The 27,836-nt window shown below is 43.1% G+C and overlaps 1 protein-coding gene across 2 annotated transcripts; it reads right to left on the minus strand.

The window, feature by feature from the left end:
- Positions 1 to 466: 466 nt before the first annotated feature.
- On the minus strand, positions 467 to 27,046 carry zgc:101569 (enoyl-CoA hydratase). Of its 2 annotated transcripts, XR_002427381.2 has the most exons (8): positions 26,753 to 27,046; positions 24,510 to 24,674; positions 19,598 to 19,695; positions 17,190 to 17,334; positions 5,958 to 6,107; positions 4,754 to 4,869; positions 2,323 to 2,506; positions 467 to 1,079 (listed from the first exon to the last, which is right to left on the minus strand). XR_002427381.2 is itself a non-coding variant. In XM_012856279.3 (7 exons), exons 1-7 carry the CDS (start codon positions 26,892 to 26,894, stop codon positions 2,399 to 2,401), a joined length of 924 nt encoding a protein of 307 aa, XP_012711733.2. In that variant the 5' UTR covers positions 26,895 to 27,046; the 3' UTR covers positions 2,185 to 2,398. The 2 variants fall into 2 exon arrangements, 1 of the variants encoding a protein (XP_012711733.2); XM_012856279.3 differs by lacking the exon at positions 467 to 1,079 and having other exon boundaries at positions 2,185 to 2,506.
- Between the last annotated feature and the right edge of the window lie 790 nt (positions 27,047 to 27,836).

Here is a 27,836-nt window from a genome sequence, read left to right on the forward strand (position 1 = left end):
AGGGTGCATGAATACCGTGGCTGAAACATTAATGGGTGAAAAACAGAAACAAGAGCAATATGAAGAAGATAAAGCAATAAAGCAATTCCCTGTGTCAGCATCATGATCCACAGGAAAAAATTCAACCTTTGTTTAGGGAACTTTTGAAGACATCCGCTCTGGGGAATACACACAGATTCTGTGGTTTAGTAGTAACTTTGCTAATCGTGCTAATTGCTAACAAAAGATACTAAAAACGATTTAAAGTATCAACTTTGTAATCTGGTTTTAATATAAACCTGTTTTGCAGCAATTGCTCTCCTCCCATTGGAAATAGTTAACAAGAGGGCTAAAGGAAATATTTTGAATAAGGATCTATTTTCTTACATTATATCTAAAATCAGAATGTAATAACTTCAATGTTTGGAAAACCTTACAAAAAAAAAACAGTGAAGCGGATTTTAGCCAAAATGCTCTGATGAGTGAATCTCTACGCGTACTGCTGTATTTAAAACTCAAAAGTAAAATATCAAAGTCAGCATAATGGTTTCAACACAAAGCAGAGAGAACCAGAGCATATTTGTAAAGATGAAAAAGAATTCCTTATATCCCTGGTTTCCCCCTTCCTGTCTTTCTCTCCCATCGTTCCCGTCACCCTACCCTGTGTTATGTCTTCATGGTGCCTTCAGACCCTGATGGTCCTGATGATAAGGCCCAAAGGTGTCCGTATCTCCCCGCGTCTCTGCTACTGCTGCTGCCGGAGCCTATCTTATCCGCATGTGAAGAGTGAGAAGCAGCATCAAAGCCACGCATACCACCACCAGCAGCAGCAGGCCAGCTCAAACACCTTCTGCTGGATGGTTCCGGGTTAGACAAAAATACCTAAAGCATAAAGCTATAAAGACATCAATACGGGACTGAAAGGTTTGTATGATGCAAGTGACTAAAATATCAAAAGCAGAGCAGAAACGTCCAGCAGCCAAAGAACCTGCTGTCCTCGAACTAATTTCTCTGTCTCTTTAATTCCTCTCAGAAGCCATTTTTCCACTTGTTTGAAAGGAAGCGAAGTTCTGATTCACAGCATGGATTTTGTGTTGAAGCTGAAAAAAAAAAAAAAAAAAAAAAAAAATCAATCCTTTCACTGGAAATTATTATATATTTTTTTTTACAAGAAGCTTTTTTGGCTGCAGCGCTGAACAGAAAAACAAAGCGGTGATTATTTTCTGGATAAAACGCTGGAAGGAAACGGGTCATTTTTACCGCCTCTCACCGCGTTGAGTCAGCTCGCGGTAACAAAAAAGCATCGGATCCGTGTTTAAAAAAGCTTCACGCGCCATTACTCTTGGTCGTGCCGTATAAAACAACGTAAAGAACGGAAAAGAAAAAAAGCGTTTCCCAGCTGATTCTGCCCCTGCGCTCTCAAACGCTTGTCGCAGCGACCCAGATAAACGAGCGGGGCAGACTGACAGGAACTTAAAAAGCACTTAAGTTCTGCTATATTTATTTGACACTGATCAGTTGTGCATGTTTGCAAGCTCGTGTTTATAGGCCGAGGTGGAGCAGGTGACGTGTGTGTGTGTGTGTGTGTGTGTGTGTGTGTGTGTGTGTGTGTGTGTGTGTGTGTGTGTGTGTGAGTGTGTGTGTGTGTGTGTGTAGGGTGAACTGTGAACTGGAAGCAGAGGGAGGAGGAAACGTTAAGCAGGAGCTCTGTGTCCTGTCATCACACCGTCTAGACAGGACACCTCCTAAACCCAAAGAGGGTTTTTTTTTTGTGTGTGTGTGTGTCTGGTTCACCCACACACACAAACGCGCACACACACACATTCACTTCTAGCCTTCTTGTGAAATGTGTTTTTTCTAAAAGGAATACCCGAGTATGATATGTGCTACGTACCTCCGCTTCTTAGTCGCGTGGATGTTTACACTCGGCACCGATCTGATGAGAAGAGTTCGGATCTGCGCAGAAAGGGGCCCCGCCGTTTGCTTTTGGTCACGCAAGCTTGCGCACGTATGCAAGCAAACTGTTATCGAGCGGTTCTCACACCAGTTCAAGGAATCAGAGACACGATCCTACAGGTCCGCTGCTTTTACAGCCACAGGGGCCCTTTGTGTTAGATTGGTGACATTCACTAAAGCTATGGTCTGTGCATACGCAAAGAATTCTGGGACTTTACGACTTTACAAATAAATTGAAAAGCTGAAGAATGTGGCAAGTTTTTTTTTAATTGAATACAGAAAATAATCTAATCGGAATTTCATTTCCCCTAAAAACAAAACTCTCACTGTGTTGATACAAAACAACTTTCCTCAGTATTTGTATGTCATTAAGAAATAACTACTCACATGAGCAACCAACAGCAGCAACACCAGTTAGAGGCAACAACAGATTCAAGATCGTAAGGCTCCTTGAAGCTAAATGCTAAGAGAGTTTTCCTCCCCTTCCAGCTCCTGAAGTGAACCGGATGGCCCCGGGGATCGCTTCGGCCTGGATGACTTGAACTCCGTGGTCAAACTCATGCTGCATGGCCTGAACAGAAGGAGAAAGATTAAACCCATAAAGGTTAATCAGACCAGTCTTACTAAGCCAAACAAACAGGCAGGAGAAAACTAATCGAAATTAAAGCTGAATCACAGTCATCACAAACATCAGTGTGTGCAACATTATATTCACAAACAACTACTACAGTGCTGTATTTTGTAGGATGTGAGATTTTAAGTGCCGTGCACGCTAATTCTGCAAAAGTATTTGGCCTGTTGGGTTGATTTTCACTGTCCTTGATTATTTGTGTTTTTGCTGGCAGAGATGCTGAAGCTTGCAGAGTGCTGGGGACATTGTGATAAAGGAAAAGTACGTAAATGACCAGAAAAAAAGTGGTATAATTGTAAATCAAGATCGCTATCGCAATATTCAGCAGTAATATCGCCATGACGTGTTTTGTGGGATTTGTGCAGCCCTGATCAGAACTGATCCTGCATACTGAATCAACATTCAGTTCAGTTCAATCCAATTTTACTTATATAGCACCAGTTCACAACACGTCATCTTAAGGCCCTTAAAAAAGTCAGTTTGACCGAATCACACAGACAGATCGGTCAAAACGTTTTCTATCTAAGGAAACCCAGCAGACTGCATCAAGTCTTGCATCATTCACTCCTCCTGGACGAGCACATAGCCACGGTGCACAGTTGCCTGCAATGTGCCGCTGGCTTTGCAGCAATCCCTCATACCGAGCATGCATGTAGTGACAGTGGAGAGGAAAACCTCCAGCAGAACCAGGCTCAGCGTGAACAGCCATCTGCCAGGACTAACTGGTAGTAAATGAATGAACATCTCTTTATAACCTTATTGAACGTTCCTAAAAATCTAATAAACTCATTATATGTGCTTCCAAACAATTGTTTGGCTAAACATTTTTACTGTATATTGTGTTCACAGCAATACCCCCATTACAGCCACAAACATCCATGTATTTTATGTGAAATTTCTTGTAATGCATGGTTTCCAAATTCCAGTTCAAATAATGAGGCCTGCCTTTGTAATCAGGTCCCTTTACACTTATAACCATACATAAGATCCAAAAACGACCATTCGCTTGTATAATTCGCCTAATTAGAGACCATTGTGTCTGATTTACTGTCAGTATAAGCAAATCTTAGAGAACAACCAGCATGGTGAAGATAAAGGAACCCAGCAGGTCAGGGAGAAAGTTAGGAGAAGTTTAACACAGGGTTAGGTTATAAAACAATATCTAAGCCTTGCACATCACACAGAGCTCTGTTCAAACCATCTTCTGAAAACGCAGAGATCATGGCACAACAGCAAACCTATCAAACTGTGGCTGGCTGGAAGACATGAACACTATTTAGAGAAGCTGTCCATGGGACACCTGGAGAAGCTGCAAAGATCCACAGCTAAGGTGGGAAAATCTGTAGGCAAATCTGACCGTAGTGGAAGAGTAGAAAGTCATAAGAAGTCCTGTTTCCTTTGCAACAGGTCATACAGGGGAAGGCTAACTACTGTTGCTAAGAAATGCACATGCAGAGCATAGAAAATCAGTTTACTTCATTACTAGGCACTACTTTGTCTCCACATTAAAATAGAGTGAAGTTTGCGGTCGTACCGTAACAAAGCGGGAAAAGATCAAGAGGTATGAATACTTTTTCAAAGCCCTGTACCATCTATTGATTGGTACTGTGATGGCATGATAAAGAAAATCTCTGAAACCAAATGTTAAATATAAAGTACCTTCCTATGTTGCAGGTGAGTTGATATTAGGAAACTTGTTTATTTGGGGCACATTTCTAAAAACTTAATAGAGCTGCTGCAATGAGAACACAACAAAATAAGCATATTTTGACCACTCAGATTGACCTACATTTGACCTCCCAAAATTAGTTAGACCAAAATATTTCAGCTGCTTGAGCTAATTAAGGAAATGTTTTTATAAAATGTTGTTAAGGGGGCAGAAATGTAATGAACACATTGCTACATCATAATGCACAGATATGGTAAGAGGGGCCGTAATGAAGCAGATGTTACAAATCTGAAGCAGTTTTTTTTTCGTATTGTTAATGGTGAACACATCGGAACACAGGAGTCAATGAAGCAAAACAGGGGGCGATAAAGCTGTGTGCTATTGAATCATTTCACGTTATCTTACCTATGTTCCATTACAGAGCTATTCAAGTGACTAAAACAACAGCTAACGTGACTTATTCGGCTGCTTTTCAAACTTTCTCAGATGAAAACAGAGCTGTGCAAATCGAGCTGTACCTGAGTGAAGGACTGGGCATCGTAGCAGCTGTACAAGGCTGAGGAGCGGTCCGTCCGCAGGCACTGCTGAGGGAAGGAGCTGATCTGCTCCGCTAGCTGCACGGCTGCCTGCAAAGCTACGATTGCAACACAAAGCCAGCCGGTTTAGCAGGGGCGGTTCTTGCATGAGTGGTGCAGAAAATTATCTAAATTATGGGCAGGATAAAAAATTCAGAGCAGCATGGCACATAGCATGTGAAACAGTCTCTGTTCTCTCAACACCAAGCAGGACACAGCAAATCCCCATTAAATGCACATACATGACAGCGATAGAAAACTAGCTCAAGGCACTGGCAGACACGTTTTATTTTTATTTTTTTTATGTGGCCCGTATCTAAAAAACCACCACTGCAGCTCAGAAGCAAACACACAAAGTATTGCTGTATACAACAGCAAATGTGGCGGCCTATGATGGAGAATATGGATGGAGAACAAAAAAAAAACGTAGCTTTACGTCACTGTGCCTCCTGACCTGACCCACATCAAAGCCCTGGACCGCATCCAGATCACTCCTGTGGAAAACACTAAGCCTGCTGATGGCACACTTTGATGTTTCCTCCGTGCGTTTAGAAGCCGCTACTTCTTCCTCTCCCTCTGATGTTAAATGTGTGCTAAGTGATTATCCTTCACAGGGCCAATTAGGCTGCGGATAAACTGTGGACAGAAGAACTTCCTGAAAGAATTGAGCTAATCATCCTGAAACATCCAAGCGGGGAGATGAGGGAGTGAGTGATTGAGCAGTAAGGAGCACAAGGAACCATAAACTGAATGGGATCTTTCAGGCACTAATGTGGCGCATTAATCCTCAGACGGCAGCCTGAGTTAGAGAGACATGAAGTTTGCCAATGATGGCGGGGAGGGATCCTCGCTGTGTTGCTCTTTACGCAATTAAAAATATGTTTTAAAAACAACTTCCGAAGATTATGATCTAGGATTTCCTAAAATATTGGCTTCATTTTTTTTGGAGCTGAAATGATCGGTTCTGGCAGCAAAACAATTCTTCGATCGACATTTGAAAATGCATTTAAATGTGCTGTAATAAACATATTTTTCAACAAAAAACTTAACTAACTTGCTTAAAATGTTTCCTGGTCAAGATCTGAACATGCATATATTCATAGAACGAAGAACAACTAAGCTGACATATTCCAGCTGCTGTAGATACCTTGGCCGTCAGGAACAACTCTATTGGCCAGACCGAAGGCTAGAGCCTCTTGAGCTCCGATTGGCCGCCCGGTCAGGATCAGGTCCAGCGCTCTGGATAGACCAATGAGGCGAGGAAGACGCACCGTCCCGCCATCAATCAGGGGAACTCCTAGAAGAAAAGAAAAACTTTCAGTCCCTATAGTAGTGCGGAGTCTCCAAAACGCCTTGTTTAACAAACAACGATCCTGTTTGAAATCTGGAGTTAAGCCAGAAATTAGTCAGATTTAGATTGAAATTAATATTTTAAATTTACCAAATTGTTTCCCCTGACTGAATAATATTAAGGTTTGGGGTGGTCGTTGTGACTTTAATTTAATAAAGACGCTAAAGATCAGGGTGATGGCATGGAGGCCTTCCAGCCTCAAAGACTTGGAGCTCATCACCAAAGATAAATTGCAGAAGTACCAGCAGAAACATCCAAAAACCTGCTCAGATTATAAGAAGGGCTTGTTTGCTCTCATGCCAATAAAGATTTTTGTTCTGATGATCAAGAATGGGATAAATAATTATTTGGAAATGCCTCTTTTTTTAGTAAAATGTAAATTAGAATAGCTTTTTGTTTCACAGTTGATGGCTCTTTAGGCATAGTCTCATTTCCTATCAGAAACAAACAAATAATTTCAAATCAAAATCTGCAAAAGGTCATGTATAATTTTGGGGTTAACCACAGATGTAATATCTGACCAAGCCTGTGAACGATCGTTTTTTAAACCAAATAATCCACAAACTGGATGACAACCCAAGATGTGATGTGGTGACAGCCATTTGAAAGATGTCTGGTAAACCAATGTATATCAGCCTGTAGTTTTCAGAAGGTTGGATTTTAATTTTTTTAAGTAACAGAAGAGAGAATACAGTCTGGAAAAACAAACTTTTCTCATACGCCTTCTTTTTTCCATACAAATCCAGACTTTGAAGACTTCACATGTTTACATTTTGCTTCCAAGAAGCCAATATTTTCTTTGAGTCTCTTCTTTGGGATTTATCTGCTTTTTCATTCCCTATTTTTATAATACATGACACATTTCAGAAGAAAGTTGCGCTTGCCTTTTAGAGCCCAGATACATTAAAATACTGAAAGGGTCCCATCCAATTGAACAATTAAAATTGCAATGACTGAGTATTAGGATTTATCATTAGCAGCTTGTCCCAAAGACACAGTTTTCTTCAATTTCTTTAGCTGAGGTTGACTCACAAAGTAACATTTTATCCCCAGTCTTAAATGTCAAAGAGATGAAGCAAGTTTTTTCTTATATTTTTTTCTGTTAAAGAAATACTTTCAAATATTGTTTCCTGTGTAGTTTTAGACCTGCAACCTCCATCTGCCCACTTCAATATATTTAGAAATTGTGTGAAGAAGCAGCCAAACTCCAAATATGTACAAAATTAAATAAATCCAAAGAAAGCTTGAATAACTGTTGATCAAAAACACTTTAAAGAGTTAAAAGGAGTGGCATCTGGGATGTAAAGTGTAATTAGGGAGGATTAAATTCAAATCGTTGTGTATGAAAATAGTATTATAAAAAGCTGTTTGCATTAAGTAGTGGATTAGGAGGGTTTAATGATGTGGCACATTTCAAAGTGCACGTTTCTATAAAAATAGAGGCAGAATATACTCAAATAAATCAGCAAAACAATGTAGAGTCAGAGTAATGTAAGCCACTGTGTTAGTGTAAAGAGTACGTCCAGGACTCCTGCCAGCGCCGTAATACATGCTGCTTATGTCAGGCCAGCAAAGCTCTGAAACAGCTACAATCCCATTTTCCTTCCATCTGGGACATATGAGCTCAAACTCCTCACTGGTATTCTCACAGGAAATGTTTTTAATTATATATTATTTCCCTGTCCCACAGAAACTCAGGGATATGAGAGAGAGAGAGAGAGAGAGTGCGAGTCCTCTGCAAGGAACTGTCAGCTTCTGGCATTTGTCCTAATTTCTAAGGAGCACCAGCTGGCTGGCACACTTTCTCCCAAACGGTTCCACACCACAAGCCCGACTCCGTAATTCCTCCAAGTCACTGATTCCATCTGACCGCCCCTTATTGGGAGCACATGTGACGGACATATTGGTATAACCCCACATCATCGGGCTTCCTTTCATTTTATATTCCTCTTTCTCCTTTCCTGCATGGGAAACTGTGTTCCAGTAGTGCCTACGATATATATACACATACCGTCGTTTTTAAATCTTTGACATCCGAATGCTGCAAATGCCAGCTTTAAAATTAGGCTGGTAGTTCCAGGGCACGAGTTATGTTGACAAAAGATTGCGATCACACTGCAAAAAGGGAACTAAAAGTAAGTAAAATCTTCTTAAAATTTGTAACTTTTTCCTTGATTTGAGCAGCTAAATAAGATTATTTGCCAATGAAATGAGAATTTCTAACCCTAAAATAAGATAATTAGCTAAACTGCACTTGAAATAAGATGATAGAGATGAATTGCTTTTATTTTTAGTACAAAAATCTTATTCCATTGGCAAATAGTCTGATTTACCAGCTGAAATCAAAGAACAATACACTAATTTCAAGAGGATTTTACCTACGTTTAGTTCCCTTTTTGCAGTGCAAGCTCAAGCTACACGGGCTTCCTACCCTGTTGGTAGCAGCAGACTTCATTCAGGTTTACAGCTCGTTGAATACAGAGAAGGGATTTACACCGTCTGCGGATAAACACCTAGAGCGGGTGGAGCGTAGCAGAAATATCACCTAAATTCCTTTTATCCTTATAGTTAAACGTGATAACAATAAAACATAGTCCTTTAAAAAAAAGATAGCTGGATTTGCACCAGGACGTTTTTCAACCCCTTACTGGTTTCTTCTCTTCCTCTAGCCATTGATAACCCTTTGATAATCCACTGATCATACAGTTCCCCCCTTAAGGTGTGATTTTAGGTCAGAAACCATCTCATTTTTGGCAGTTTTTCACTTCGTTGTCCCATATTACATAATTCTACTGTTGCTAAACTTCGGATTATTAGATCTTTGCATGACAGACGTTTTTTGGTCATTCACCCTTGTTGGCAAATTTCATTTAATTTCAAGGATCAGGCAAAGGTCTAGTCTCTCTTTTATCTAAACCTATCAGCCCTTTATTAGATGAAGCCTGGTTTACCTTCAGAGCTTGAACCAGAGCTTCAACGTGTGTTAGAAACATTCCAACATCTATTCACCACCCCCTCCAGTTAGAGGATGACGGTCTGGTGACTGTGGGGGGGGGGGGGGGGGGGGGTGCTTCAGACGGCAGTAAGCTCTTTGTCATGTTCAAGAAACCAGTTAGAGATGGAGAACTGCTTCCTGGTTTTCACTCAAAACTCTGACCCAACCGTCTGGATGTCTCGGCCCGAATTCACGTTTTCTGAGCCGACGTTCCACACGTCTTGTTTCCAACAAGTGGGTGTGTAAGTTACTGTTGCCCTTCTATTAAGAAAAAGGCTAGATGAGTAAAAAGAAAAAGAGGAAAAAGTTAAAGCGACAAAGAGATACGGCTGAATAGAAAGCAGCGTGACGCACACAGGCACACAGATAAAGAGGCAAGTCGACCTCCGGCACGTCTGACTGTGCCTCTGCTGTTGGCACCGCCGCTATCAGCGACCGGAAGGATCTCCCTTCTTATCCCCGGCAGCCGTCTCCTGCACCTCCTCGCCCGCGGCCTCTCTGATAGCGCGGCCTCTGAAGTGCTCCCTTTGACAGGCCTCTGCTTTGTCACGCGTAATAAGAGCTGAGATGTTGGCTCCTTGAAGTAGCTTTCAGCTAAAAAACGAAAGGTGTGTTTGGTTGGAGGCGGCCGTTGTTTTTGATTGTTTCGGGGGGGTTTTGGTAAAGGAATGGCAACAGTGATCAAAGGGAGAGATAATGAGCGGGTGTGTGTACAGTAAAACATCTCCTCAAAACGTCTCCTCATTTACACCCCGGTGATGGGCAAACCGTTTGGAACGCAGTCGGCAGACGTCTCCTCTTGCAAGCAGATAAGTCGGCTTGTTGTTGCCAGGTCTCAACGTGAGTCTGCGCAGCCTATTGTTATGTAACCGCATGTAAGGGGCAGCTCGTTTCCTGCAACACAGGGTCATCACTGCTTATCTGACGGGATCGGAGGCTTGGAGAAAGAAGAATAGTTGGCCTTTATCTGCTCTCCTGCACACTTTGATTGGTGTTGGCCCGAGGAAGCGGGAGGATACCCGAGTCACTAGAATCTGACTGCTAATCCGCCTCTCTCCCTGAAAACAAGCGAGCATCCTGGTTCGTTTACAGAAAGGTTATCTGGATATTAGCCGGGGACCAAACATCCGCCGGTCCACAGACGCCCGTGAACCCCAGAGCGCTGTGAAACGTGACACACTCAGGGACTCTGGGCTGCTCCTGGTCCTGCTGGTACCCGGACCACATCAAAGCTAAACCCACCACAATGGGCTCCCCATGAGGGCAATGCGATTAAGTTTGATGTGGATTAACGGTTTCCGGATAACGCCAGACTAAATGGACAGAGGCAAAGGAGCGATCTCTCAGGCGGAAGCTGGGAGCTTTGAAATGGGAATCAATGAAAATACTTCAGCTGGGTGGGGCCAGAGATGGGTGCCACGCTTTTGATTTGTTTTCACAACTTTGGACCACCGGGGATGAAGACGATGCCATCAAACGTCCCATACTGCAAACGTACGCACTCTCCTTCAAGTCCTTCACAGAGCTCAGTGTGTTTCATGCGACAGATAAAAAAACAGTGAGAAATTTTAACTCCAACGGAGAATTGTATAGTTTTCTAATACTTTGTACAAACACCCTAAAGAGCGGCACGCATTTGTGTTCAGCGCTCCAAAGTTAATACTTTTCCTGAAACTGCAGCGGCAAGTCGTGTGAGGCGTGTCTCTGCCGCTTTTACACATCTAGAATAAATTGATTTCCCCATTCTTCCTTGCAGAAACAGGACAGAGAGCATCTCTAAGCATCACTGGGCCCTTCTACTCTCTCGGCTCTGGCCGTTTGTTCAGGCTGGATTTGCAGCTGAAAGGTGAACCTCCACCAGGTCTAGAGTCTTTTACAGGCCCCAGCAGGTTTTGGTACAGGATTCCTCTGTATTGAGCACCATCGTTACACACATAGTTCTGATTGGCCAAAAAGTCTGATTTTGCACTGCAAAAACGGAACTTGAAATAAGTAAAAATGTTCTTAAAATGAGTGTATTTGTCCTTGATTTGAGCAGGTAAATAAGATGTTTTGCCAATAGAATAAGATTTTTGCACTTAAAATAGGAACAATTCATCTCCATGATCTTATTTCAAGTGCAGGATGTCTAATTATCTTATTTTAGGGGTAAAGATACTCATTCCATTGGCAGATAGTCTTATTTACCTGCTCAAATCAAGGACAAATACACTAACTTTAAGAACAGTTTACTTATTTTTTGAACAGTTTTTGCAGTGTGGTCCTTTCTTTCTTTTAGTAATGGGCTTCTTCTTTCCACGCTTTCACAAAAGGACATGATCTGTCTGATCGCTGTGCTCTCAACGGTTTCTCTCACCTGATCTGTGGGAGTCTGCAGTCAGTCCAGAGTCACCGTGGGGCCCTTGGAGGCATCTGTGGTTAGAGGTGAGGTGGACGGCCGTGTCTCATCTGGTGTGCTGTGGGGCCATACGCTTCTCATTCTTTGACGATGGACCTAACGGTACGTCCAGAAGATGTTTGGAGCTCGGGAGATTGAGACAATGAGGAAGCCGTGTATCCTTTTTCTCCTGCTACGTAATTATGCAGCGCTTGGTGGAGGTCTGTCGCATTAAAATCCCAGCAAAATACATTGAAATGTGTGGTTTGAAGGTGACAAGTTGCATGAATCTTCAACAGCGCTCACTGCAAAAACAGAACTAAAAATAAGTAAACTATTCTTTAAAATGAGTGTATTTGTCCTTGATTTGAGCAGGTAAATAAGATGATTTGCCAATGGAATAAGATTTTTGCACTTAGAATAGGAACAACTCATCTCAATCATCGTATTTCAAGTGCAGGATGTCTAGATATCTTATTTTAGGGGTCAAAATACTCATTCCATTGGCAGATAATATTATTTACCTGCTCAAATGAAGGATACATACACTAACTTTAAGAACATTTTACTTATTTTTAAATCTGTTTTTGCAGTGCTGTACTATGAAGCCCTAATTCACTGGAAGAAATTAAATAAGATAAAAGCCACACTGTAGGTTAAGGTTCATGCGGATTTCTCCTTTACTGCCATCTTTAGCTTTTAGACACATATAAATCCAGCGACTATGATCTGCAATTGTTTTTGCTCACGCATGTTTGCTCGGTCGTAATCCTGTCTCTTTTCGCCAACTCCGCAGCGCGACAGCTCTGTCCGTTCGTTCCTCGGTGAAGGAACAGCGGGCAGATTAAACGGAGCTGGTTGGAAGTAGGGTGACGTAATCGGTGCACTATGTCGGTCAGGTTCAGACGCTCTGAGCAGGTGTTTGGATTGGCTGATTTCAAGTCAGCTTCTCGGATTGCGGTTTGACTTCAGTTCAAGCGCTGGCTCCTTCTCTTCCTCTCCATCAGTCTTGCACAGCTACAGAGACGGGACCTAGAGCCGAGGAAGGGAAACGGAGACGAAACGGGCCTCGGAGGATGAAGAGGATTGGGTGATGTGTGTTTTGGAAGGGTTTCATTTTAAGTGGAAAAAAAAACAAAACAAAAAGAAATCAAAGGAGTGACACTGAATCAACCTTGAACATCCCCCATGATTTAGGGTATTAAATGAAATACTAGCGGTATTTTAAGTTGCAGTTCATGCGCCGGCTGTTATTTTCCCTCCTCTTTTACTTGTTCCTCTGGTTTGAGGAGCCAAAATAACATTGGAGATTTGAGTAAGCACTGTGGCTTTTCATTTAGGTCTCGCAGAATTCAAAGCGCTGCAGACGCTAATACCAGATTCCTGTGACGCAACCTTCTCCTCCTTCTCATTTCCTCTCTGGCACGGCCGAGGGGCCCCAGACAGGAAGCCGCAGGTTTCGGCAGCCAATCCCTCGCCAGAAAACTGTCAGATCCTTGTGGTAGCCGTTGGCCCACATCAGAGGAGCGCAGCGAGGCTCCGAGGGGTTTTCAACTCCAGAGCCACCAGGGATTCCCTCATGCGACCGCCATCTGTGCCCTACCCAAAACCGGTTACAGGATCTGTCCATTAAAAGGAAATAATCGCTAAGATGCACTGGACCTTTAGATTACCGGAACAACTGTACAGCCTTTTGGGTTTTTTTTGGTTCGTTTTTGCAGTTGTTTAAAATGATAAAAACAAAATAAAGTTGTCTTTTTGTCAATTTTTTTGTCTTTTTGTCCGTTTATTTTGATCAGTTCTTCTGTTGTGCCTTCATTTATATTTCTATGTACAGAAAACCAACTTCTAGGTTCAAAAGTCACTAAACGTTGTGTTGTGTTAAACCTTTTTTAGAAAATGTTTATGAATATGTAATAAGGACTCGTAACTGTGGGGACCAAATACAAACTACAACAGCAGTTTTAACTTAGCCGGAGGAAACGGCTCTGATGTGTTGACAAATACGCCTTTAAAATGTGAGGCAATGACATCGTCAGAAAATTCATTACTGGGGGACAAATGTGCGACTTAATATGTGAGAACCGCAGCCACATTTCTCCCTGCCTGACAGAGCTTTGAGCCGACGGGCGGGTTCTGGATTCACTGGATGTTCTGTGCGAGAAGCAGAGACTCGCCGGAGAGGTCACACCTCTCACCTCCAGTTCGCCCTGCAATCTGAAGTCGAAACCAACAAACTCCTCTTTGTTCTTTGTTCTCAGGAGGAACCCCGGATGTAGGGAGAACATTAACGGCAAGAAACAAGCGGATTAAATTACAAGTGCAATGACTCTAATTAACATTTAAGAGGATTATTTTATGGCTGTCTCCCCTCATACTTTATGATGGATGAATGAATGAATGAGAACTATTTCAAGTTAAGACCTTGAATTTAGTTCATAGTGTTTAATGGTGAATTATGAGCAGTAATTAATTAACCTTTAGCCCCTGTGACCTGAACTTTAGGCTGAACTTGCACAGTGTAGTAACAGCAGCTGTATGATAGGGCTTTGATACATAAATGAAACCGGTGTTCAAAACGTCAGCACGCGTTAAATCAACCAGCCAGATGTACTTTAGTGTCGCTTTTGTTTCCATTTATCTCCACTAATTTTGCTAACTTGAAGGACCAAAGGCTACAATTATTAAAACTGACATTCCCAATAAAGTGTGCAACAGAGCTGCTGAGCTGGAAAGTGAAAACATGCGGAGCAACAAAGACTCTGCGCTCCCGCCAGGATGCGCTCCCGTTAAATTACAGGCCTCAGATGATAAGTTTTCATGTTTATACTCCAAGTCTACTACGGCCTGTAATTTATAATGCAAAGCTGCATTTATAAACACCCTGGTTGTATTTTAAGCCCTCCAGAAGCATGGCTAAAAGGGTGACATCGATAAGAGAGTCTCTGGCCCGGGCAAGGCGCTCTTCACACGATGAGTCGGGGCGTGGTTTTCGGTAAACAGAAGCATCTGAAACGCTGCTTAATCTCTAAGAAGTGCAGCTGAGTCAGCCAGCGAGCCTTACCAGGAAAAAATGACCCGAAAAAGAAAGTGTTTAAAAGGAAACTGTGACATTAATAACATGTAAGCCCTGCTTGGCAGTGTTGTGGAAACCTGGCAGCCGGTTGTTTCCTCCTCCACTTATCAAGGCTGCCCAGCAGCCTGTGGCCATGAAGCCAAAAGGTCACGGTCACCGCCGTTATCGCTCTGCGGCCCCGTCCTCGCACACAAACAAGACGAGGCTGCGGTGATAACACGGGACACAGTAACAACGCTGGAAAACAGAAACAAAGTCGACTTCCTGGTATTAGGGGACGGATGAGGAATGCTCGGATGCAAAGACAACAGAAGGTTGTTTTCCGGGCGGCAGGTATCGTAAGCAGAGTAAAAATACACTCGCACGGAGCTGTGAAACAAGCAAAAAAGACGTAACCTGCCAAACATAAATCCTGCAGCTCTTCTATGGTGATGGTGGAAGCAGCTCCTCAGTGAAACTTAGACAAAAAAGGAGCAGCAGGTGATACAGTGGTGGCTACTGCCACAGTTATTTTAAACAGAGCTAGTAGTGGCCGATTTGAAGAGGAATCCATTATTAAATCAACTAGATGATGGCTCAAAGAAAAGGCATGGTTGATTAAACCACCTTTAAAACCACAAGCATCACCTTCCCCCTAAACTGGCTCTCCTCTGGGGAATCAACAAATCCACTGGATTATTGATTCATTTCACTATCAATCAAGTTTTTTTCTGGAGGTTAAAATAAGAAGAGAAGATAATGAAGGAACATTAACCTTTTAACCTTTCTAGAACTGAATAAAATGAATACAGCTTATATCAAAACTGGAAAAATAGCATACATAAGCACATCAGTGTTTATTGAACGTTGTAAATTGAGTTGAGGAGACTTTTCCAGCTCATCAAGTGAGAAATACATTTCCAGATATTAAATTAAATTTCAATTTACTTCAGTTTTATTTATATAGCGCCAATTCGCAACACATCATCTCAAGCCACTTTACAAATTAAACTGAATCAAATTATCCAAACAGATTGGTCAAAAAGTTTCCAATCTAAGAATTCCCAGTAGATTGCATCAAGTCTTGACAAGCAGCATTAACTCCTGCAGTAAGAGCGTAGAGCCACAGGGAGAGTCTTCTGCATTGTTGATGGCTTTGCAGCAATCCCTCATACTGAGCAAGCATGAAGCGACAGTGGAGAGGAAAACCCCCCTTTAACGGGAAGGAAAACCTCCATCAGGACCAGAACCAGGCTCGGTTTGAGCGGCCATATAGCAAACTGTGGCTAATAGGCCTCCCACGAGAAGGAAGAAACCAGAGTCTTGAGCAGGTTGAAAGATGAGTTTCCCTTTCAGAGGAATGCTTACCAACACAGTGGTCATCACTGCGCCGAGATTAGTTTACAAGAGTCATATTACACCACTTACCCAGGCTGTCCCAGTCCTGTCAGACTAGACAGCAGTCTGGGAGACTTTTTTTATTATTTTGTTCTGTGAACCGTTCTCACACAGTTAGAGACACTTAATAATGCTGAATAATGTCAGACGCTGAAAGCTGAAGTTGTCTTGGAAAAAATGGGCAGAAGCACCTCCTCTTTGCTCATTGTCTGACAATTCTAGAGCCATAAAACATCAACGCACATCCCACTGTCCCATACTTATACAGTATATACATAATTCTGGTCATAAATGGGCAAAAGTTTGATCTCATTGGCACTTGCCAGAACAAAAAAGCTTTATAATTTATGACAGAGAGAGTTATTGTGTAGCAGCAGCAGCAAAGAAAAGTTCATCTGGAGCTTCTTGGCCGTTTGTAGAGAGAAATATTTCCAGAAGAAATCGACCCTGTGGTGACTTTGGCCTTATCCCCTTTTAAGAACATAAAAAAAAGCTTTGTAGCTGGTGAACAATGTTGTTTTCGAAACAGGAAACTCTGGAAGTTTGTTCGCTCTTAAATATACAGGACAGATTCCTCCGGACCTAAGACTGATGGCCGAGCTGGCAGCTGTAAAACGACACAGGGCAGCGCAGATCGGGACAAACCTGAAGGGACATTTACTCCGTCTCTGCTTCATCTCTGCCTACGTGGATGCCGTCTTATTTTTCCCCACAGGAAAGTGTTTGCTCTGAGGTAAACCTTTAAAATCTTTAACAGCAAATATTTAAGGAGAAAAATGCAACTAAGTTCCAAGGAAAGCAGGAAAAGGAAACAAAGTCATGAATTACTAGAGGCTCCAAGTATCTAAAAAAATTTAAAAAAAAAGGTCTCAGTTACATTTGTTTCCAGTAGATCGTCAGACTTAAACATTGATTGAGCCAAAGGTGATTTAGAAACTTGTCATTTCCCTACAGAATGAATCCACTCATATAAAAAGGCTGAGCCCTCTGAAATTGTCCCTTCACAGCAACAGCGTTCCAGCAACCCTGATGGATTCATTATTCTTGGAGATTTCCCAAACGCTGAGGACGTTATTATTCCTACCAGGCCAGCGCAATATGACTGATCAGTCAACAAGCCCGGCGTTAATTCTTATCATTGCTGCGTTAAATTCGACATTAATTATCAAATCTCTCTTAGGCCAGTCAGGCATCCCAACTTACCAAATCTGCGGCAGAAGACTCCCATGACGGCGCTCTCCTCCACCACCCTCAGGTCCGCCAGCAGAGCCAGCTCCATCCCTCCGGCCACAGCAAAGCCGCTCACCGCCGCTATCAGCGGCTTCGACAGCTGCAGACGGGACGGACCCTGCAGGCAGCGACGGGATCAGTCCACCCATGCAAACACAGAGCCGCGCGCCGCATGGCGATCCAAATGGCTGACGCCATGGTGCAGGATGTAAACGGTAAACAAGGTGGCCGCGTTCCCGGACCCAAGCGTCTTATCACCGCGGTTTAGGCTCCTGACTCCTGGCTTGCTAAGACTTTCCAGGCTTTTCTTTTCTGATTCATTTCTCAGACTGTCAAACAAACGAGGAACAAGACGATTCAGGTTTTGACCACAGCTGAACAAATGAAGCAGTTTGTTTTTCCTGCATTAGGGCACAATGCTGTCATCTTCTGCATAGGAGGTCCGCTCAATCCCCACAAACCTACAGAAACGTGCAGTCCCAGAGTACTTTAGGGGGATTTACCGTCCCCATAAAATGTTACTCTACATCATTTATTTACTGTTAATCCATACCAACTGTTACAAGAGTATAAGCTACAGCCCCTCGCAAAGGCAGCCATCTTTTCCATCTTTTCTAAGTTAGAACCACAAACTTTCATGAGACAAACCTGGGTCTCATGAATGGGTCCCTGGCAGCCTCCGGCCCAACGTGCTGATGAACGATTCAAGCCGTCTGAATCAGCTGTCTTCATGGAGGGACACATCTCAAACATGAAGGGTTCCTTTGGAGGACTTTTTTGTTGTTGCTCTGAGTACATAGTTGAAAACTGCTCTTCACACACTATCCGTCCCCTGTATGTTAGCTTGCAATAAAGTTCTTGCTCTTGTTCTTACATTTTGTTTCTTAATTCTTTAGCGTTTTAAACACTGTGACGCTGTATTTTAGTACGTCTTGTGTTGCTGTTCTGTAAGAGTTGTGACAGCTGTGCTAACAGGTCTCTCTTGTAAATGAGAACGAGACCACATGAATAGAAGTTTACTAATAAAAATGGGCAGAAACTTCTAGGGATGCACAATATATCGGCATTAACATCAGCATCAGCCGATGTTAGTCATTTTTAATAATATCGGTATCAGTCCGATAAGTAAGATTGGGCCGATGTTAAGAACCGATGTTTATTTCCATCTATTTGCCCTTTGTGTCTGCGTTTCAAGAGGTGGAGGTGGAGGTGGAGGGGATTGATCATGCGGTTTTTGTTTGGCCATGCGACAGTGATGCATTGCTGCCCGGATTGTGGGGTTTTTAAATTAAGCAGTGAGATGTGATGTCAGCATTGTGGTGGATTTTCACAGTGTCAAAAGAAAACGTCCGAAAAGCAGTCAAAAGTCTAAACCAGGGATCTTCACTTCCGGTCCTTGAGGTCAGGTGTCCTGCAGCTATTAAATGTGTGTCTCTGGTCCAACACCTGAGTTAAAGGATCATGTCATTAGCAGGACTGTGGAGAACTTGGCTGCATGCCGAGGACCTAATTCAGCCATTTGATACAGGCGTGCTGGATCAGGGACACATGTAAAAGCTGCAGGACACCAGACCTCGAGTGAAGGTCCCTGGTCTAGACTATGACCCACATTCACAAATTCAGTTAGCTTAGTTTTCAGTCAGTTCAAAACGGTACTAAATTATACCATCACAAAAACGTAAATGTTCATACACACAAACACATATACACACACATATACACACACATATATATATATATATATATATATATATATATATATATATATATATATATATACATATATATATATATATATATATATATATATATATATATATATATATATATATATATATATATATATATATATATATATATGCATTTTTATTTTATTTATTTTTTATTTATTTATTTAGACACACACATTGGTAAATATCGTTTATCGGACCTAACTGCAGTATTAATATTGGTTATCGAAATTGGCCCAAGTTTTCACATCGGTGCATCTCTAGAAATTTCTCCTCTAGACGTGCAAATCTGGTAGAGACAACCCCCCACAAGCCTCGCAGCTGTAATTGCAGAGAGGCTGCTCTATAAAATAATACGTCTTGGGGGCTGTAATGTCCCGTTTGTGGCTGTGATGTGATGTGTTTACCGGTACTGTGAGACGTTCCCACAGCGGCAGCAGAAGCATTTCTCAGGCTCAGCTTCATTCGTTAAAACTACACCTTCCTAACTACCTGCTCTCTCAGGCGTTTAAAATCAAAAACAACTACAGGCAACCAGGACTTCTGGTTTTAGATCCCCTGATTTACGTGGTGAGAGATTTACATCGCATTGAAATGCAGATGCAAACCTCACCAGCACACACATGCACTCACAAACCAAGCACTGCTCACCATTGGGCCAGGACCCTTCGTGACATCTTGCTCCAATTTAAGGGGGGCCTTTTGATTGGCCAGCGTTTTCAGATCATAACCGGCGCAGAAATTCCCTCCTGCAAGAGACCACAAAATTACAAAGTATGGCAGAGAGGAAGGGAAAATGATGAGGATGTAAAAAAAAAAAAAAAAAAAAAAAAGGCTGCAATTTGGACTGCAGCTTGCTTTCTTTTGGCTCGCTGGCACGCAAATCCTTCTCTTGCCTAAAGGATGTAAATTCGGTGCTTTCAGGACCGGACTGCGCTCGCATGCATCATACTCTCATTAACGGACAAAGCAACGCAGCGCAACCGCACGTCTCTTCCGCTGGATTCATGTGGTAATTACAACATCGCCCAAGAGGCAAACGCGCTCTATGTCACCGTCTAAGGCAGGGACTCGTAAAAATCCTCTGCTCTCCTCTCAGTAATGTGACAGTAATGAGAGTGATCGTAATGAGCACGTGTGCCAGCAACACCCATCGACTGGGAGCGCTGATTACAGCTGTGGGTCAGCACGGGGCCGCTGCAGGAGAAACCGTCATCCTGTGCATGGGAGCGGCGGTAAAAGAGCGCCTTTTAAACCAACGGAGCAAAAGCTGCATGTTTCTTTATTCGCGTAACGCGAGGCTTCGCAGACGACTGACAGAAACGTGCAGGAGGAGAAGCGGTGGGAGGGCAGCCTAATGCCTGAGGGGAAATGGCTCTTTGGGACCGTTTTTGCCCACATTACAACAAAAATACAATCAAATTGACAGGACAAGCTCGATTTCTGATTGAAAGGCTTCATTTACAGTGCTTTGCAATAGCATTAACACCCCTTGCACCTTTTCCCATCCTGTCGTGTCGCAACAGCGGAAATGTTGCACCGGGAGGTCATGTGATCGACCATGAAGTGGAAGGAGTAATCTGTTTAGTTTGTTTACATATAAAAACTCCGGTTTGGGTTTTAGCCCATTCAGCCAGTAGGTCATGGAAACGCCTTTGCTGCCATTTCAGATGCAAGCAGCGCCGGCTTAACCTGACAACAGCCAGATGCATGTCTCGCTCCGCCTAGCTTCACTCACATACATCTGGGACATCGCCCGTTGAAAGTGATTTCTCCAACCAATTTTATTGTCTGGCCAATCAGGACGCAGGGCTGGCATTTCATAGATGTGACGTAGTGGAGACGCGACCATGACATCAGACTGTTTTGATAGCAATGGCGGCTCGCATCGAGGAAGCAAGCGTTAGCATTGATGCTGCTATTTCTTCTGTGTTGTCCAATCTACCTAATATTGTTTCATTAAAAGAACATCAGAGAACGCCTCTGAAGGCTTTTGTTGGTGGAAACCATGTTTTCGCCCTTCTCCCGACCGGATTTGGCAAATTTAGTTTTCCGGGGCGCGTCCGCGGCTGCAGCGGACGCGCCCCGGAGCGGTTAGCGGTTAGCGCGAACCATGTTAGGAGGCCTTTAGTCCTCGACGCGGTCGGCCCGGGATCGACTCCGACCCGCGGGGCTTTGCCGCCTGTCTTCCCCCCTCTTCCTGTCAGCTCACAGTCAATAAAACGCGTGCCTCTAGAGCCGCAAACACATTTAAAAAAAAAGAGTTGTTTTTTTTTTTCCGGCGTCGGTCTCATCAGCGTCACGGGTTAGCTTCGGTGTGAGTGGCTGAAATAGCACGTCGATAAAGATGACAGACAAGTGGCTTATCCAATCATATGCAAGGATTTTTGATAGTAAAGGCAATTCCTATGGCGGTGTCCCAGATGTATGTGAGTGGAGCTAGGCGGAGCGAGACATGCAGCTGGCTGTTGTCAGGTTAGCGCCGGCTATGTCTCCACCAGCTTTGCACATCTGGGAGTTTGTTTCCTCTAACATCTTTGCAAAAAGCTCCTCCAGCATCATCCAGGACCTCTTGGCTGCTTCTCTAACCGATGCTCTCCTTACCAGTCCTGTCCCTTCAGGTGGACGGCCATATCTCAGTCTGTCTGCAGTCTTTCCATTTTCAGACGATTTATTGGACATTGCTCCGGGAGAAAGTCCTAACCTTGGGTTACTGTTTTATCTAACCCTCTCCACTTTTCCCCTGACCAATCCGCTTCGATCTGCGGTCTTGATGGTACCATTTGTTCACTAATGTTCCTTCACAGAACAGCCGGATTATACTGAGATTAAATTACACAAAGATGGAGCCTGTTTACCCATTAGGCAACTTCCACAGGCGACAGGTTGCATTTGATTTTATTTAGGAGGTGTCAGAGTAATGGGGGCTAAACAAAAAAAATCTAAACCATACTTTTCAGATTTGTGAAAGCCGAAGCATTTCGCTTTGCAGTTATACTCTAATTTATGTCGATCTATGGTATAAAGCCCCAATAAAAACTCCTTTAGGTCTTTGGATGCATTGTGACTAAATGTGAAAACGTTGGTAAGCCTGTGTGAGTAGAGTTTAGTTATTTATACTGTAGTTGTAGCTGGTGAGGGGGGGGGGGGGTTACCTATATTAATCATGAATCCTACGTCATAAAGCTGCTCTTTTATAGAGCGTTCTGTCAAAAGTCAGACTCCTGTCGTTATCTCGATGCCGACTTCCCCGGCAAAGCGGCTGAAGGCGAGCTGGACAAAGACACGGGGCCTCACATCGGCCCCAACGTGTTTCCAACGCTGGAAGCTTCTTTAGATAAAACATCTGCTACTTATCAAAACAATGGAGCCTATATTTAGTTGCCAAAAATTTTGACAGATCAGATAAAAAAAAAAAAGTCTTAGATTCGAAAAGACAATAGAGCTCTTTAATTCAGTCTGACTCCTCGGCGCAGGAAACGAAACAAAGACTCCCCTTTAGCTGCTAAAGGCTGAAGGTCCTGATGCTGCGGCTCAGGGGGACACTTGGCTCAGAGGCATCGCTATCGTCCCCCAGGAGGCAATTCACTTTCTCTAAGACCCTTAATCTTAGATTTAAAGGAAGATTTATGTGATGATCTAAAAAGTTTGCAGCTCCTGCCTCCATACGATTTTTTACCAATGATGAAAGAATAAACTGATATCTGAAACAAGTCATTATTTTCTGACTCCTGTGCTGGACACTCTGCAGGACAGCACAGAGTTTTAATCCTGGCTCACTCATTTGTGTAAAATAACATCCAAAGCTTACCTGACTTAAAAAAAAAAAAAAAGAACACTGTTTTTCAAATCGCCACATATGTCTCAGCAAATTCATCCCCTGCTGAAAGCAATTACTCTTCATTTCATGAGTTGGGGAAAAAAAGGAGAGAGCCCAGAGAGTGACTGTGTCAGTGATAATTTGACCTAAATGGAATCCGTATGTTCGCAGAAACATTACATCCACCCTGGAACCCTCCCTGCTCGTCATTTTCCTGCACCGAGGCGCTGCTAATCACCACCGAGGGGTCGGCCGACTCCTCGCAACGGAGCGGCGGCGGAGGAGAGCCTGCCGACAGAAATGTGGGGCGTGATCGGCGAGACGTGAGCGGGGACTTTGGCCCCGTTAAAAGCAAGCGGGCAGCTAGAAGCGTCCGCTCCCAGGACGCAGACTGGAGCCGTCTGCAGCCACCGTGTGGACGGGCAGCAGATGATAGTGCGAGGCCACGGCAGAACCTCAGCCGGCACGAAGGACAATGTTTCCACTGGGGGAGGCTGTGATCAGGGCTGGGACGTGCTCCTGGTCACGGGTGGAGGACACTGGGCCGGTCCCCTCCCAGGCTGGCGTTCTGGCCTTTCACATCCAAGTGGTTTTAGGAGGAAAAGATGGAAACACGACATTTAGAAACAGAGGTTACTTCACAACACTTTGGTTTGGAGACCCGAGACTTTTTAGTTTTGGCTTTCGGCTAATAATGTTTACTCATTCCTGATTCAACCATATTTGAATAAGTTGTATCCATAGTTAATTTGACTTTACACTGATTTTAATTTTAATTTACTAATTCTTATTGTGTTGCCATAAAAGGGATTCCACTTGAAACCTTGTGGTTAGAGGTGCAAACGTCCTGTTTGCTCTCTTGTGAAGCAAAAGGAGAGAAGGGCGACTAGAGATCCAGTCTACAGCGATACCTCACAACTATTATTATTTTATAGAGGTAACGCTTACGACGCTGAGCGATATTAACCATGTAAAACCTGACAGACTTGTCCCAAACGGTTTTTAGTCTAGAACCAGCGCCATGCTTCCTAACTTCACCTTCATGGGTCCCTCGACCTCCTGGTTTTTTTACATGTATTTTTGTTAAATTTTGACTGTGTTGATGCAGATTGCCTAAACTTGGTCCAGATTGTATATTTTGGGCTGACGGTTTATTATTATTATTATTATTATTATTATTATTATTGACACTGGCCCCCAGCACCTGCAAAAGGAGCTAAAGCGTCAGAAAATTCAGAAATATGAAATCCTCATGCTCAGTTTGTTTAGTTTTGTTATTTGCTTTCACTGCCTCTTTGTCTAAATGGATGGATATGAATGTTCTGGCTTATTAGTCTTATGAATATGAGCATGCATGGTGAGGACTGCAGTTGAGTTCAGTTGGCATTTATTAAAATATGTATTTTGCTTCAGAACCGAAAGTCTCAAACCACTATGTGTGAGAAGGTGTGAATGATTTGAAATCTACTACAGTTAAACCTAGGAGAAAACATGAGCTGCTGACGAGCCTAAACTCAGATAAATTATGATTCTGGAAAGAAATTCAACCAATTTGAAAGGCTTACCAGTCTTGTTTAGCTCTTTGACGTTAATTTGTTTTTACTGACACCTGTTTTTATCTTAGGTAAAGCAAATTGTGCCATCTTTAGTAAAAGTGCTCTAAACTCAAACGGGGAAAATGAACAGAGGACGTGACTGGACCTCTACGGGTCTAACCGTGCGTGACGTGTTAGAATCGGCTACCTTCCCCGTGCAGAACGGCCACGTTCAGGTCCGGGTCGCCGTCAAAGGCCTGCAGCTCCTCCAGCAGACGCCTCGCCGTCTCTACGTTCACCGCGTTGCGCACCTCCGGCCGCCTTATTGCCACGGTGAGCACGGACCCCCTTCGCTCCGAGACCACCGTCTGACCTGCAGCCGACGACAGACGGCGTGTGAGGTGGGCAGAGGGAAAACCGTGCGGGGGGGCAACACTTAGAAAGAGGCTGCCCCGGCGAGCGGAGGCCTGAAGCTGACAGCGGCGGAGGCTGAGCATAAACAGGTTCATGTGGTTTGGAAGATGAAGTCTGTGCTGAGTGTGTGTGTGTGTGTGTGTGTGTGTGTGTGTGTGTGTGTGTGTGTGTGTGTGTGTGTGTGTGTGTGTGTGTGTTTATGTGGCTGCAGCAGGCGGCTTTGACCTGAGACTGTTTAGGTTCCTCCCAGGGAATCCGGCCGTTCGCCACACCCACAGTACCCCGCCCGCATCCAGAGGAACAAAGCTACCGGAGAGCCACTGACTCTCACAGACCGCTCCAAGGGAGGCAGACGGCTAAACCAAAGCCAATCACGGGGTGGATGGAAAACAAAAGTAATTTGTCTGAGGCCAGCTTCCTACTCTCCTACACCTTAAACAAACAGTAATTACACAGACTGGGCCAGCTCCGGGGGGAGCGGACCACATCTTAGCCGCCTCTGGGGAGCATTGTTTGCAGTTTTATTTCAGGAACATCCTGTGGCGGAGACACCGTGAAGCGCTTCCACGGACGGTACCTTCGCTCACGTCATGCTTTTCAGACCGATTCTGAAGAAAAACACAATCTAAAGCAGGGATCACCAACTTTTTTTTAAACTAAGAGCTACTTCATCTGTACCGTGTCATTCGAAGGGCTACCTGTACTGACCTAACTACAAGAGTCCACGCACACCTTAACTTTACGTTATTTAAATATGCTTTTAATGCTTTTGTCATTCTTAAATCTATGTAAATGGAAAGAGTTTACCAGGTTTTCATTAGTAGCCCAATGTTTCGTTTTAATAAACATAGGACTCCATTTCAAGGACGTATGCTACGTCCATCCTGACGGCTCAGAATAATTCTGACAACAACATACTGATCAACATCATTTTTTTATTAGGGCGGCACAGTTGTTAGCACAGATTGGAAACAAATTAATAACAGGAAGTATAAATGATTACAAGTACTAGGGGATTTTACAGACATCGGTCAGTGATTCTGACCAATCAATAACGTTTTTATTCTCATTTTGGTCTCTAAGGAATATATCCGTGTTTTCTTCCTTCTCTAAACCAGCTGTGTACAGTTGTTACATATGTTGACACACTTCTTTCATCCTCAATAAGAATGTCATTAATTTTAAGTTTTCCTACTAATGATTGCTCAAAGTTTCTTTTTTCAAGGTTGAAGAAATATTTTGAACACTATCCTTCTTTTTCCAAGCCATTTCCTTCGAGATCTAATTAAACCACCCCAGCTTTGTCTTCATAAAATTTGTCTCATTCTAACTGAATCTTTGAGCACTCTTTATATATTCTTCCTTAGATAATTTTGTGTCATTTGATAATTCCATTATTTCTTTTTTCTTATGTTATAATTTTCCCTAGCTTATAGCTAGTTTCCTGATTTCAAATTTCATTAGTTCCCAATATTTGCTATAATATTTGAGAGACTTAGCTTGGGTCCAGTATATATTAATGAGTTCTGGGGCGGCTTTTTGTAATTCTTGGGTTTTCTAGCATGGTTTGATTAAATTTCCAATAATCTCTACTATTGTTATGGTGGGTTAATTGTGCGTCTACTTTGATAGTAATGGCCATGTGGTCTGTAAGAATCAATGGTTCTATCTCTGAGCTAATCGCTTTATTTTCAATGTCTGACGAAATCAACCAAAAGTCAATGCGAGGTTGTAGAGATCGGTCCTCATTACTCCGCGTGTTAGAGGATGTCTTCTAAATATTTACTTCTTCATATATCACCATGGCCCATTCTGTTACAGATGGTTTATACATTGGATGTTCGGTTCCTCGGTGGCTACCTATCCATGCTCTCATCCATTACCTTATTAAAATCCCCTCCCCATACTACTTTAGCTGAAGGAAATAAGGATTTCTCCTGGACGTCGATGAGAAGTGAGCTCCAGGTGTGTCAGAGCCATCATGGCGGCCTCTGCTGCCACCTACAGGTCTCATTAAGCCATTGCGCTCGCCCTTACCTGTCCCCGCCTCTTCGCCTCCCGCTGAAGAGCTGCGGAGTTTTGTTGTTGTCCAAGTCGTGCTCCGACACTGACTTAATATTGTGCCTTGATAATTAGCTGAGAATACCGATCCCAGAGCCCGAACGTGTTTCAGCGCCATTGCCAAACGCCGTTAAAGGAGCACTTTATAAACTTAGAAACTCAGAAGAAAGGCAAAGTTGTCACGAAGCGATCTTCAGCTGCTTTTAGAGTCAGCTCCACTTGCTGAGCTCTGGTGCCATGGCGCAGCACTGTTATGGGTCCTGATAGAAACTGCAGTCAAAACGCGCAAGGTTCTGGGGACAAACAGGCTTGGTGCATTGCAGCAGTCGATCCTGCTTAAACTCAGCAGGGGGCGCTCCTGTTCTTCCTAAATCTATTTTGGGGGTTTAAAGCTTCTTTAGTTGTCTGTTCAGTCCAGAAATAAAGCACAATCTCCTCTTTTAAACCGGCTATATTTTTACGCAGCTGATTGTTCCTGGGATAAAATTCCCCATCGGGTATGATAAACTCTTAAAAGACAATAAAGTAACCAGGCATGTGGATGTCGTTCATTGAGGGACAAACGGAGAATTATTCTATGTGCTTCCATTAGTGTTTAAAACATCTTACAAAAAGCACTCCAAGGTGGGAGACACATTTTAAAAGTCTCCTGTTAGTAGATTTGCCACATTTTGATTGTAGCCCCTTTTACTGGGTTATATCAGGAAATGCTCCAATGATCATTTGTCTTTTATGTTCATAGCGATTGAACATGTTCGCATTTTTTGCCATGTTAATTCAATACAATGCATTTGTTTGCTTACATTAAAGCCACAAACCTTATTTTAAACAACAGTATGTGACACAAAGTAGCACATAACTGGAGCATGCTTTCACTGGCGGCAGTATCATGGTGTGGGGGAGCAAGCGACCGCAACTCAACTATATAATCTAATTTAGAGTCCCATAAACATGACCTTTTGAAAAAAAAAAAATGGGATTCTGTAAAATCTAATAGAGAAAACTTGCTGGCATTTTCAAAGAAATTTTTTCTAATCTAATAACAAGAAAAATAGATCAG

This window comes from Fundulus heteroclitus, chromosome 21 (assembly GCF_011125445.2).
Source record: "Fundulus heteroclitus isolate FHET01 chromosome 21, MU-UCD_Fhet_4.1, whole genome shotgun sequence".
NCBI lineage: Eukaryota > Metazoa > Chordata > Actinopteri > Cyprinodontiformes > Fundulidae > Fundulus > Fundulus heteroclitus.

What these genes read in the sequence shown, in the direction of transcription:
- zgc:101569 (XM_012856279.3), bottom strand. Translation starts at nt 26,894, where the DNA reads ATGGCGCTGAAACACGTTCGGGCTCTGGGATCGGTATTCTCAGCTAAT. An exon ending in GGCCGTTCTGCACGGGGAAG is followed by an intron (nt 19,696 to 24,509) that starts GTAGCCGATTCT and finishes GGTCTCTTGCAG; the next exon opens with GAGGGAATTTCTGCGCCGGT. An exon ending in ATGCCCAGTCCTTCACTCAG is followed by an intron (nt 2,507 to 4,753) that starts GTACAGCTCGAT and finishes CCTTCTGTTCAG; the next exon opens with GCCATGCAGCATGAGTTTGA.